At 27.9% G+C, this 13193-nt stretch overlaps 1 protein-coding gene across 1 annotated transcript; it reads right to left on the bottom strand.

The window, feature by feature from the left end:
• Positions 1 to 8612: 8612 nt before the first annotated feature.
• Positions 8613 to 10353, bottom strand: LOC113369256 (protein Skeletor, isoforms B/C-like). Its single transcript, XM_026610042.1, has 8 exons — positions 10336 to 10353; positions 10155 to 10293; positions 9809 to 9980; positions 9618 to 9736; positions 9462 to 9550; positions 9289 to 9396; positions 8992 to 9159; positions 8613 to 8813 (listed from the first exon to the last, which is right to left on the bottom strand). The coding sequence occupies exons 1-8, from the start codon at positions 10351 to 10353 to the stop codon at positions 8613 to 8615; spliced, it is 1014 nt and encodes a 337-aa protein (XP_026465827.1).
• Between the last annotated feature and the right edge of the window lie 2840 nt (positions 10354 to 13193).

Here is a 13193-nt window from a genome sequence, read left to right as displayed (position 1 = left end):
GTAGACTTTTCATGTGCATGTATAAAAGTGTAATGTACGTTTAATGGATGCATAATCATATTTAGTGCAGTAAACGGAGAGGAAAAAAGGGTATAACCTCTAATTTTTTACTGTGCCGTCCGAATTGAATGAAATTTTGGAATTAGGTTTTTTTTTCTTTAAATCATATGGTTTAATGAGCGCCATTTCCACCAGAATGAAGTAATTCACATTACATCTAGAATTCACTTCATTATAGACATCTTGATGGATTCTAGCGAGATTCACTACTTAGTACAAACTATTTTCAGAAAACTCACGATTTTATAAAAACATTTTTTTTCAATTTTTTTAAAAATCGAAATTATTTTCATTTATATCTCAAAAAGAATAAAAGATACGTATAAAAATAAAGATAAAAATCAAAGAGATCTTTCTGGCTTATTATTGTTTTTATTATTTTTCTTTCACACAAAAATTGACAGAGTTATGAATGTTCAAAGACGCGGCCCGCGCAAATTGGAAAAAAAGTTTTTATAAAATCGTGAGTTTTCTGAAAATAGTTTGTACTAAAGTGATGAATCTGCTAGAATCCATCAAGATGTCTATAATGAAGTGAATTCTAGATGTAATGTGAATTACTTAATTCTGGTGTAAATGGCGCTCATTAAACCATATGATTTAAAAGAAAAAACTTCGTATATGCTTCTTTTTGCATGATAGCTCACTCATTTTACACGCAAAAAACTTGTAACAGCACTCATTTTAAAGCTTATGTTGAGCACTATAAAACCCAATTTCACCGAAATTGCATAAAATGTGAAACCTCAACACTAGATGGCTTTAAATACAACAATTAAATCTTGAACGAAATAAAAAACGACTTAGCTCTTTCAAATATTGCTTAATATTTTTCCTAGAACACTTTATGTGATACCGATTTATTAAGATTTTTATTGACATTATTTTGTTCATTACATGATTTTCGTTAAAATATATATTTTATGAGATATTTGCAAAAAAACGAAGAAAAACGCCAAAAATATATGAATCTTTAGTGGCCAGTAACTTGAAAAGTATTAGTTTTTTTGAAAAACTATAAGACATTTTTTTATAATTAGTTCTTCTATCGATTTCCGACGTTATTTTGAAAAAAAATGTAATTACAAAATTGAGCAGGGGGGCCATCACCCCGGGGGTTGATGGCGCAACCAGGATTGTTTTCACTTTTGAACTTGAGGGTAAGATGAACCTAATTCCAAAATTTCATTCAATTCGGAGCACAGTAAAAAAATTCAGATCTAAAACGCTCCGTTTACTGCACTAATTTAACGAGATTAGTAGTAAGAATAAGATAAGGGTAAAATTGTCACAAATGTATATATTCATGTGGTGTGCATATTTTATCTTTAAGAATAATAAATTAAAACATTTACATATTACTAAACTTTTTGATGAATCTACAATTTTTGCAGTGTAAGAACTTCCTGCATGACTAATTATTAAAAGGAAATGATACCACAGCGTGTGCAAATAATATTTGATAAAAACTATACTAGACTCTATATTATAGTGTCAATAAAACTTTACGATAATAATTAATTTCTACTCTTTCATCCAACAACTATAAAACATAAATTTAAAATAAGTAACATGCAGCGAAGGGGAATAAGCTCTTAACTACTGTTTTTTTTTTTCTAAATGACAATTCCATGCGGGTATTTATAGACAACAAGAACAAAACTGAAACTAAGAATTTCAATAAAATGATCAGTGATTCTCAAAATAGTACCGGTAAAGTCAATCTTATACAATTAGCGCTTGCAAACTCATAGCAAGTCAGCAATTAATTAATACTTTGAATTTTTTCTGTTTCTCGAACTCTTCGGGACGTACTATTTGCAATTAGTTGATGTAATTAGGGTTTGCTATACCTCAAAGGACCTTTAATAACAATTTGAACTGCAGAGTTCAATGAATTCTGCAGGACGTTTTCAAGAAAATCCAAGTAAAATTTTTGTATGTTTTGCCTCAAAGTGGTAAACCATTGAGCTTTTTTTTTTAAAAAAAACCTCTGTTAATTCTCAAACTGCAATGTATAATTTTGGACAGATTGTAATTTATAAATACAAAATAAAGTAGTGGGGTGTATGGCATCGTGTCTTAAGGCAAATTGCTGGAACTTCCCGTACCGTAACGAAATGTTCGAGGAATACTAAATGTTTTCAAATAGATTATTATTAATATTGTAACATTGTCTAATATTTATAAGAATTATATAAACTGAATTGCAAAGTTGTAATTATTTGTTTAAAGTATATTAGAACTATAGTCAGAATTAAATATAAAATCTGAATTATTTTTGATATACAAAAAACATTTTTCGAAAAAAAAAACTAATAAACACTTGTCCTAATCATTACTAATTGAATGTTTTTAGCTCATTCAAATCGAATGCTCCGTTCTCTCAAAAACTCGATTTCTATTTTCTGCACTATTTGCTCTTTATCTACGTAACTCTGGACCTGCCTTTGCCAAAAACTAATCAGCACATCTCCCTATTAATAGAAATCGAATGTTTTTTGAACAATTCAAATAGGTTGATCCGTGCGCCCGAAAACGTTACTGAAAAATTGTATCCATACATACACACACACACATCCATTATTTCTAAGATATGGCAAAATGTTCAGAAACCTTCAAAACGTTGAGAAATGTAAAAAAATTCAATTTCGATTTTCGGCCCATTACAATAACTTACCCTACGGGAAGTTAAAAAAATTAAAATTAATTAAAATCCTTAAAAAAAAGTATCTTTAATAACAACAACTATTATAATCAATAAGTTTTATAATAAACATTAATAATTATAAGGCATTTTCTGAATTAAACTTTGATAATCAGAATTCAAGGAGCTGTTGTGATATAATAATAACAAATTCTGTAATCAATGAGTTTTTTTTAACAAAAATGATTAATTATCAGATTTTTTTAATCAAATTCAAAGCCAATCAATATTCAAAGAGCACTGCAAGATTGATATGATGCGTCAGGTCAAAAATGCAGCAAAGATTTGGATTTTTGCAGACGGAAAATGTTCTACACAAAGCAAGTTTCAACTTTTTCAACAACGTACAATTTGTTTTTTTAAAAAAACAGATGATTGTGAAGTCACAACTTCACACACCACTAGTTTTTTGTCGGACTGATTTGATAGATGCGATAAATATGCGACAGTTTTATATTTCTCCGACATGAAACATTTTTTTCATACCTTCTTATAATTATTAATATTATTCTCAACATATTATTTCCAAAGCAATTAACAATCTGAAACTGCAGTTATTCTCCGTAAAAACTTGTTTATCAAGTCAAGTTCTTGCAGAACCTCGAAGCAATGGTAAAAGTACCGTAGGCAGCCAACTACCTGGGTCGTTTTCGAATACCTTCAAGAGTCCATTGCAAGACTTCTTATTTTTAATTGAACTTTCATTATTTGACGTCACAGGTGCTGATAGGGCTCCGGAGAACCGGTTTTGGAATAATGAGAAGGAACTATTATTTTTAAACCGCAAATGTACTGAGAAACTTGGGAATTTGAAGGCCAAATAAAAAAAAACTTATGAATTTAACACAAAACTGGAAGAGATTTTTTCAGTGCAATTTATTGAAGGAGCTCTGCAGAACGTCAATATTGTAAATTTAATATATTACCCTTAAAAGTGCTTAATATAATAATAAATACCAAAATCCATAACGTTTTAAACAAAAACCAGGAGTTACATGAGATTTTATAAAACATTGTACAGGGCTGCTATTTTTTCATGTTTTTAGACCCCAAAGAAAATTTCAAGAAGTATTATTTCTAACAAATCCAAGTTATTTTGGACATGCCATTCCTCAAAGTGTCGAAATAATGATAACAAATATGAAAAGCAATGATTTTTTTAACAAAAAAAAAATCATATAAGATTTTATTTAACTGTATGCTCTGTATATTATTTATAATTAAGAAGCTCTGCAGGACGTACTGTTACCAATAGTCTATGCAATTTGGATGCCTTAAAGTCAGCGGTTTCCAAACTTTTAGTATAGCTCTGCCCGTGTTTCTTTAAAGAAAATGTTGCGCTTTCCTAACAACCTAATTGCCCCGCGCGTCCCACAGTTTGGAAACCACGACCTTGAAGTTTTTATTAAAGTCACAAAAATAAGCTTAAGATTATGGTGGTGGTGCTTTTTTTCTGAATATTTTCTAAAATTTCTTTTTTTATTTGGAAGAACAACCCTTTCAGTTAATAATGAAATTAATTCAGTTAATAATGATTATAACAATTTCATTCAAAAATGAAGAAAAAAAAGGCTCGGCTGACCGTTGAAAAAAAAATTAAAATGAAAAATGTTAGATGGCATACCCTATATATATAAATGTATATATATATATATTATATATATATATATATATATATATATATTATATATATATATATTATATCATATATAAAATTCTTCTGTAATGATGTATGAATTGATACTCCTCCTAAGCGGTTATTCGGATTTGAATAAATCTTTTTTGAGTTTGTCAAGGGAAATTTTCATGATGTGGGAATTATAAAACTATAGTAATATTGTAGAAATAAATAGAAAAAATGCAAAAAACAACATATCATTGTTTGACATTGAAAACATTTCGACACATGAGAAGTTTGTCATCTGCCAAAAATGTCGATTCACTTGAAATTTGAATTTAGTTTAAGCGAGCCTAGACAATATTAGTATATAATATTCATATTCATGACTATAAATGAGAAAAATGTAATATCTACAATATTATTACCAAAAACCACCAGCAGAGATGTGCCAGAAATTACCAATATAAGATACAATATATGTTTGGCAGATGAAATTATGTAATTTATTTTAATAAATAACACAATACGTCCATAATTGTATATACATTATTTTTTTAAACTTATGCATGTTGTATTTTGCTTTCCTTTACAAAATTATTTAAGTACAAGAGAATATTTTTACTTATTGAAAAAATGATTTAGAATTTTGTTTCATGTGCGAAATATTCATTTGTTCATGATCTTAGATTGAACAGTTCCATATGAACTAGATTTTACAAATTAATTCACCTAAGATTTTAATTAAAGTAAAAAAAAATTACTTTACTAAAAATGTTTATTAAATTATTAGTAAGAAAAATGTAATGGCCAAAAAGAAACTAATACAGGGTCCACGATTATAAAAATTATTGACTGTTATAAATTATATAAATTATTGAAGCAATTATATTGGTTGGAAATAACAAAGGTGATACTGTTCTATTACCGTAGATACTATATTTATTCTCTCTGAATTTATTATACTGATCAAAATTTCTTATACTTATGCTAAGATCATAAATGGAAGGGCATTAAATAGAATATTAAAAAGTATAGGATAGGATATTTAAAAAAAATTGGAATTAAATTGTAGACATGGGTACAGGACAACGTCTGTCGGGTCATCTAGTATATATATATATATAAATATGTATATATATATATATATATATATATATATATGTATTTGTGTATATATATATATGAGTGTGGGTAAATAGTTTTACTTAGAAGTTTGTGGAATGCGGCATGCAATTTCTTCGAAGGTATTTTAAACGATTTATTTTATCTAGTACACTCTGCAGTAACATGTTTATTATCAAGATATGTTGTCAATCCCTGATACGTTTTTTAAACTACATAAATTGAGGTTTCAATTTACATTTTGATACATATAATGCTCTATTATGTAAGTAGATACAAATAACAATTCAATTGAGCTCTATACATAATAGGACTGCAATGGAATATATTTATTCGACGGCCGAAAAATAATAAATAATCTAATAAAAATAAGCATTGTAATAGTAATTGCTATGAATAAAATAAATAAAAAATATTTAAAAATCATACCAAAATAAAAAATAAATTTCTTTTTCAACACTTTTTCACTTTCATTTTCTACAGGTGCTAGTAATTGAAATTATTTTGTTTACTAAAGATTTTATCTACAAATTGATTTATAAACTTCTTCACCGATGTGTACACAAACTCTTCGCCGTCATGATCACTGAACTGTATTTATTATCGTAGTAAAACGATTCCATATACAAACAAAGGCTGTTTTATTACCAATTCAAAATCTTACTGTTAAATTTCGAACTCAAAGCGACTTAGATAACACAAATACTTGCGGCTAATTATAAGTGATATTTAATGGAGTCAACAAAGAATGCCGGATGAGTGTTTATGTGTAACATCGGGGTCAAAAACACTTTAATTAATTTTATTCATAAACAAATAATCTCCTACTACGTGCATCATATCAATATTATACATGCATTTATAAAACTAATAAATGAAAGTAGCCATGCACATCAACTTACACATATCAACAAAGGACTACTACAATCGAATTATTAACTTAGCATTCCTGTACGTACTATAATATATTTCAAAACTTCACTGCACTATTATTGTTCCTGATAACTTTATATTTAATCACTTACTAAAATCAAGTCACATTTTAACTTCAAAACCTTTAAAATAAATAAATAAACACTGAATATTATCTTATCGTGTACGCCAAAGGATAGCAGGACAGCTTCTCCCGGCGGTGTTGCCAACGTGGGGGAAAGCGATGCGCGTTCGGCGTCACTCGGTTGGTAGGGCACGAACGGGACAAAGATAATGGGAGCGACTCGTTATGGATGAGCGACTCGGCAGTGTTTGACCTTAGGGACATAGAGTGGGGATGCGCTAGATAGGACTCGAGTAACGTCACAGTTAATGCGTAATTGAATAATAATGCATAAAATATACAATTGAATTGATACATGTAATGATGTATAAAACAATTTGTTCGAAGTAATAAATATTGTATTATTATTATGTTATCAATGATATATTTGTTACTTGAAAATTTAGATTTTCATATATCATTGTTTATTTTTTACTTTTTATTATTTTACATTTTAATTAATATTTTATATATATTTAATTTTTTTATATTTATAGTTAAAAAAATATTATTTATATTATTTTATATTTATGAATTTATAAAAATGAAAATATTCCGCACCATCTCAATAAATGCAGTATATACATGTGCATACTGTTATAAAATCCATCAAAAAAACAACTTTTTGCCAAAAAAATATATCGATTTTAGTATTTTTGGTTTGAATATATGATAAATTTATTTTTACGAACACATTTTTGTAGATATTATTGTTATGAAGATCTCTTCAATTTTAAATGTTTCAGCACTCCATAGGGGCGCCACTAGCTGTAGCACGTAAATTTACCGCTTGATTAAACTCTAGATAAAATGTAAATGAATAAGTAATATAGAAAAAAATAGTGATTTATTTGAATACTTAAAATGCAGAATATACGAGTCTAAAATATATTTTCAACTAAATCACGAAATATATTTTCTCAAAAATACATAATAAAAAATGTTAACTTTCAAAGTATGCGCATTATAATACGAGAATCAATTCTTTAAAAAAAGTAAAGAACTTTGGCACAGTAGCACCTCTGTTGAGTGCGGAAAACACTAAAACTGAGTAAAGTATATTTGTTGTGTTTACCCCTCACCCCCCCATGGATACAATACATACCAGTGTGTGATTTTCTAAAATTGTAAAACTTATCAATTTTAGTGTTTTTGGTTTGAATATTTGATAAATTTATTTTCACAAACACACTTTTCCTAGAAATTTAAATAAAATTGTACACAATCAAAACTAATGAAATCATTTAAACATGCATAGATATGGATAATAAACATGTATGATGATCATGGGGGTAAAATTAGAACAAATGTGCTTCACCCTGCTTTAAGTTTTCTGCACTCAACAGAGGTCATTTTTTCACTCTCCTTTTAGAACTAATTATTTTAATATAATAAACGTGCTCTAAAAGTTCAATAATTTTTTTGTGTATAATTTTCAGATTCATATTTTTTTATTTTAATTGTTTTTGAGAAAACATTTTTGTAATTTTGTTCAAAATTTTGTTATAAATCCGTTTTCATTTCGTTTATGTAATTTTTTTCTTTTTACTTTTTCTGTATTATATATTTATCTGGAATTAAACCTAAGGGTACATTTACGTGCTACAGTCGTCGCGCCTCTATGGAGTACGCAAACAATTAAAATTGAGATATTGGCAAAATGGCCGTGTTTACGATTTATCTATGGTGTGTCGTTATTAAATTCATTATAGATCAGTTTTTTTTTTAAATCGACTTTAGTATTTATGGTTTGAATAATAATAATATCATTTGATAAATAAATATTTGATAAATCTATTTTCACACTCACACTATTGTGAGTGTGTGGCGACTTTCTTATCAATACGATTTTTTTAAAAATTGTAAACATCGAGTATTGTTTGAAAAAAACAGTAACTAATGTTTATTCATAAAAATCACGTTGCATTGTTTATTGTTGATAAACCACGGATAGTGGACATTCTCACACAGAAAACGGATATTTTTGTTTCAGAAATTTAGTTTTTCAGTAATATACTTTTATATTTATTATTTATAAATAATATTAAATATAAATATCTATTAATTTACAACATTACAGCCGACATAGTCTTAGTGAGTATTAATAAAATTAAACATAAATCTATTTTAATTAAATTCGAATTACTTCGTCCAAAATTATCCACAATATGAATTTTCCAGCCCATGTTTGAGTGGGTAAAACTGTTGTAGTAAACCACGTCGGGCCAGGTAGAATTTGGGGTCACTTCCAATTCTACTGGATCACCCTTAAAAAATTAAAGACTTTTTAATATATTGGATATTATAAACTTCGTGCATTTATTTTTAATATCTCTTGTAACTTTCAAACACTTAATCTTAATGCAATTTTATAATGTGTACTTTACAATTCCACTCTTTTATAGAGAAATAGAATAGTTTCTAAAAAATAGTAGATTTATTTACCTCTTCACAAACATGTTTTAAAGTCCTGTTAAATCTTCTGAATGTTGGAAAATCATCGTCCCTTCTTCTGTCGGCCCTTCCAGTATGTTGGGCCAAACACAAAGGCCCGGCTACTGTAGGTTTAGGCCTTCCACGTCTCGTGTACTCGACACCAGCCAAAACTCTCACCTGAGAGAAAAGAGCCTGTTTAAATCTAAAGCCTTTTTACTGCATGTGACAATGTTATTAGGCAAATCATAAAACTCTACAACAACTCGTTATATTTTTAATTGTAAATAAAAAAAATTAGGGACTCACTTGATGTTGCGCCGTGTCGGTCAATCTGTCGAAACCTCCACGAGGTTCGTCTGTGATAATTAGAGGATGATAATGTTCTGCAGAATGAGGATTATTGCCACCTCTTACCTGAAATATGAAATATATAATATATTTCACGATTTATCAAAGCATATATTTTACGATTTTCTTACTTTAAAAACATAAGTTAATCCTCTCCTCAGCCACAATTCAGGAACCAGCATACCATTGATATACCAAGCTAAGCCACTTGATGTTTGCCCTTAATAATATAATAATAAGATATATATATATATATATATATATATAAATGTTTTGTATTATTTTACCAGTTATTCCTTGATACCCTCGTTTTCCCCCAGATGGTCCGAGTGTAGCTGTAAAGCTTCTTATAGACTTATCAATTATCTTTGGTCGTTCCCATGGTTCTAAGAAACGGTTATCACTTCTACAAAAATGAAATACAACAATTAAAAATATAGATAACCTGAAAATCATTCGATTTTTTTATTAGTCTCACCTCGTAAATTTAAAACAATTGTTTATCTTTTCCTTGGAGTTGAATTGAACGCTGATGTCGCCTTTTGGATAATAATCGTGAAACGATGGTTCCTTGACGGCGTCCAATCTTCCCATGGCCCAAACTATAAATGCCTCCCTGTCCAAGGGATATTCCTTATCACCATTATCAGCTAATAGATAATAATTAAATTTTATTAGTTAATTGACAATATTTAACACATAATAGTTAATAGAGATAATCAAAATAACGTAGTGAAGTGAGGGAGTGTTTTTGTGTTCCTTTGCGGTTTTTGGATATACCAAGATAGTTATAGGTACAATTCTTGAAGTTTAAAATAACTTACGAGATATTAAATTTCTTCTATAAGTAACAACATTAATTCCATCTTCGCCTCTGGAAGCTGTGAGGAGTTGAAAACTGTCTTGACCGCCCACTAGATCATCTTTACATACTCCACGATACTGCCCAAGGACCTTCACACACTAAAAAGAATATAATCAATTCGAATTGGTTCAATTTGTTACTAAAACACCATTTTTCATCTTTCTAATATCTCTCATAAGAATTAATATAAATATAAATATAAAGCTTTTTTGAAGTAAAACTTCTTTAGGCACAACTATTAGGGTGTAAATCCGTACAAATGCAACGATAATAGCGTTACGACCGAACTGTACGTCATTCGCCCTCCATGAAATCATTTCAATACGGGTCGATTGTGATTAGTCGTCGTGTATGTGAATAGAGATCTGTCGTTGTATGTGTACCGACATCAATGTTGTATGCGTACCGATATCAACAAGGAAATCGGCATAGATAAATAAACATTTGAAAGTTACATCGTAATACAAATCTTGATTTAATAAAAAAATGCCTGAATTAGAAGAATATTTTACCCTGTTCCTTGAAAATAATAAAACAAATTGAACATTTGTACTAAACGTAAGCAAGTTTATTGATTAGAAAATATTTCCATATTATTCGTAGTTTCTATAAATCTTTGAAGTTATTAAAATGGAAAATATTTTTTAGAAAAGCAGATATTACAGCTGTTCAAAGAATGAGATTATATCGCCAGCGAAAAAGTGAAAAAATATAAGCAGTCAATGTATGTTAATTTTAATTACATAAAGTTCTTCAAACACAATTACATGATGAGTGAAGTTGCGGAAACAATATTTGTTTAGGCTTTGTTTAACATAATCCACTGTGTGAATGAATATTATAGAATTTATTAATAAGCAATTACTCCATTTCTCTAATGAAGGTTCATTTCTAGATGCTAATTACAATGACAAACCGATCATGTCCTCTTTGAAGTATGATTTCAATTATATTATTGTTTTTTAATATTATACTTTAATACTATTGTAAATATATAATTATCATTACATAATTGTGTATAATGGATGACACTTATATATGTGTGCATCAAAAGTGTTACCATATTACTAATGAACATTATTCAAAATTGTTATGTGATGTATTTATTTCTACTTAAATGCTATCTTGTACAGTAGCAAATAAGTTTCACTTCAATTGCGTGTGAACCTTACGCGCACTCTTTTTTTGATAAATATCTCCTTGATTTAATCTTTGTAGAAAATATGTGCAATTTTTTTACTATTTGATAGTATTTCTTTTTATAACTTTTCAACGAAAAATCACACTACACATTTCTTAATGTCTATATTAACAATAATTGCAAAAAATAATGCGTCATTCAAACCAATATTTGGCAATCAATTAGTAGCCAAAATTTTTGCGCACACGTACACAGATTTCCTTATCAGATAATTGCGCGATTTTTAACAATAATCTCATAATTGTTTTTACTTAAAAACCGATAGAGATAGTAGATAATTTTTTTATCTGAAAATTATTCGTCATTATAGTATTAAAATGCTCAATAAATAATAAAAGGAATCAGTTCCATCAGCTGAACTCGCGTGACACGACATTTTAATTAATAAACTAGAATATTTTAAATTATTTATTTATTTATTTTTAATTAAACTGTATTAGTTTGTGAAAAATAAAAAATATTTCGAATGAGTTCTCTGCGACAAACTGTTCGGACGTACGTGGCAGCTACAGCCGGTGAGAAAAAATAAACTTAAAAAAAAAAATATTTTTAAAATATTAATAATAAATAAAAAGTTTAACAAAAAATTTGAATATTTTTTTATATAGAATTTTATTCCAAATTTATAATATTCTGTACTGATTGTTACTTAGCAGTTACTATTTAAACACTTTCAATTAGCATGTTCAATTAGTTCTGTAAAAATGTTTTCATATTAGACAAAGTTGTAAATTAGTTAATTTTGTACAAATTTTAAAATATTTAATTTATTGTCCACAAATTGTTTAAAAGTCAGTTTGGCTTTGGGATTAAAATTTTAGATACTTTGTGAATTTAATGTATGCCGTATATTGCTCTTATTGTAGAGTCTTTTGATATCACATAATAAGCAACTTGATTTGGTACAAACTGCCAAATATAATATTTATAATACACGAATATTTTGAAAATTACATACCACTACTTTAATTAATTAAATAAAAATAAAAAATAAAACTTTTATTTGGGTTATATGATTTTCAATAACTCAATTTTGTTGAATGAAACAAATTAGTAGACAAACATATTACAAATATATATATATATATATTGTTTCTATGGGCTCAAATGGTTCCAAATTGATAAAAAACAATTCTCTGAAAGTTTTAGCTCTTAATATTGTCTTTCAGATTAAGTGCAATTCAATCAAAGTTTTGTATAGAAATAGCATGAAAAAATTTTCAAAAATTTTGCGGAGCGTCGAGTATTCAATAAAAAATGACACAAATTTTCACTTTTAAATTATTTGTCGCTAAGTTATACCTAAAATTTTTTTTTTTTAATTTTCAAAATTTTTTCCATGTTATTTTCATACAAAGTTTATTTGAATTGCGCACTATCTAAAAGTTAATATTAAGAGCTAGAACTTTCAGAGAATTGTTTTTTAACAATTTGGAACCATTTGAGCCCCTGGAAATTCGAAAATGTCCATATTAAGGACCACCCGAATGTATATATATATTCAATTAATTTGTTGTTTCGCAAAACAAAATGTGACCCCTAATTCAGTAGGAAAAAACAGACCAACAAATAATTTAAAAAATCAAATAAACCAACACTTTAAACCATTCCTTGTTTCCAAATTAAACAATTTTAAGTTAGAAAACCACGTGAATTCAAAATATATATATACAGACATATATTTCTTAAAGAAGGTGTGGTGGCTTAATAAAAATGTATATAATTTAAGTATTTAAATATGTATTTAAATTTATGACAGTGCGGTCTCTCTTTGATACTTTCCATACAAAAAGCTAC

The sequence above is a fragment of the Ctenocephalides felis genome, unplaced genomic scaffold (genome assembly GCF_003426905.1).
Source record: "Ctenocephalides felis isolate EL2017-DRISC unplaced genomic scaffold, ASM342690v1 CF-g0.4_SCAFFOLD_01174, whole genome shotgun sequence".
NCBI lineage: Eukaryota > Metazoa > Arthropoda > Insecta > Siphonaptera > Pulicidae > Ctenocephalides > Ctenocephalides felis.
The sequence above is the reverse complement of the archived record's forward strand: the minus strand, read 5'-3'. Positions and strand labels throughout refer to the sequence as shown.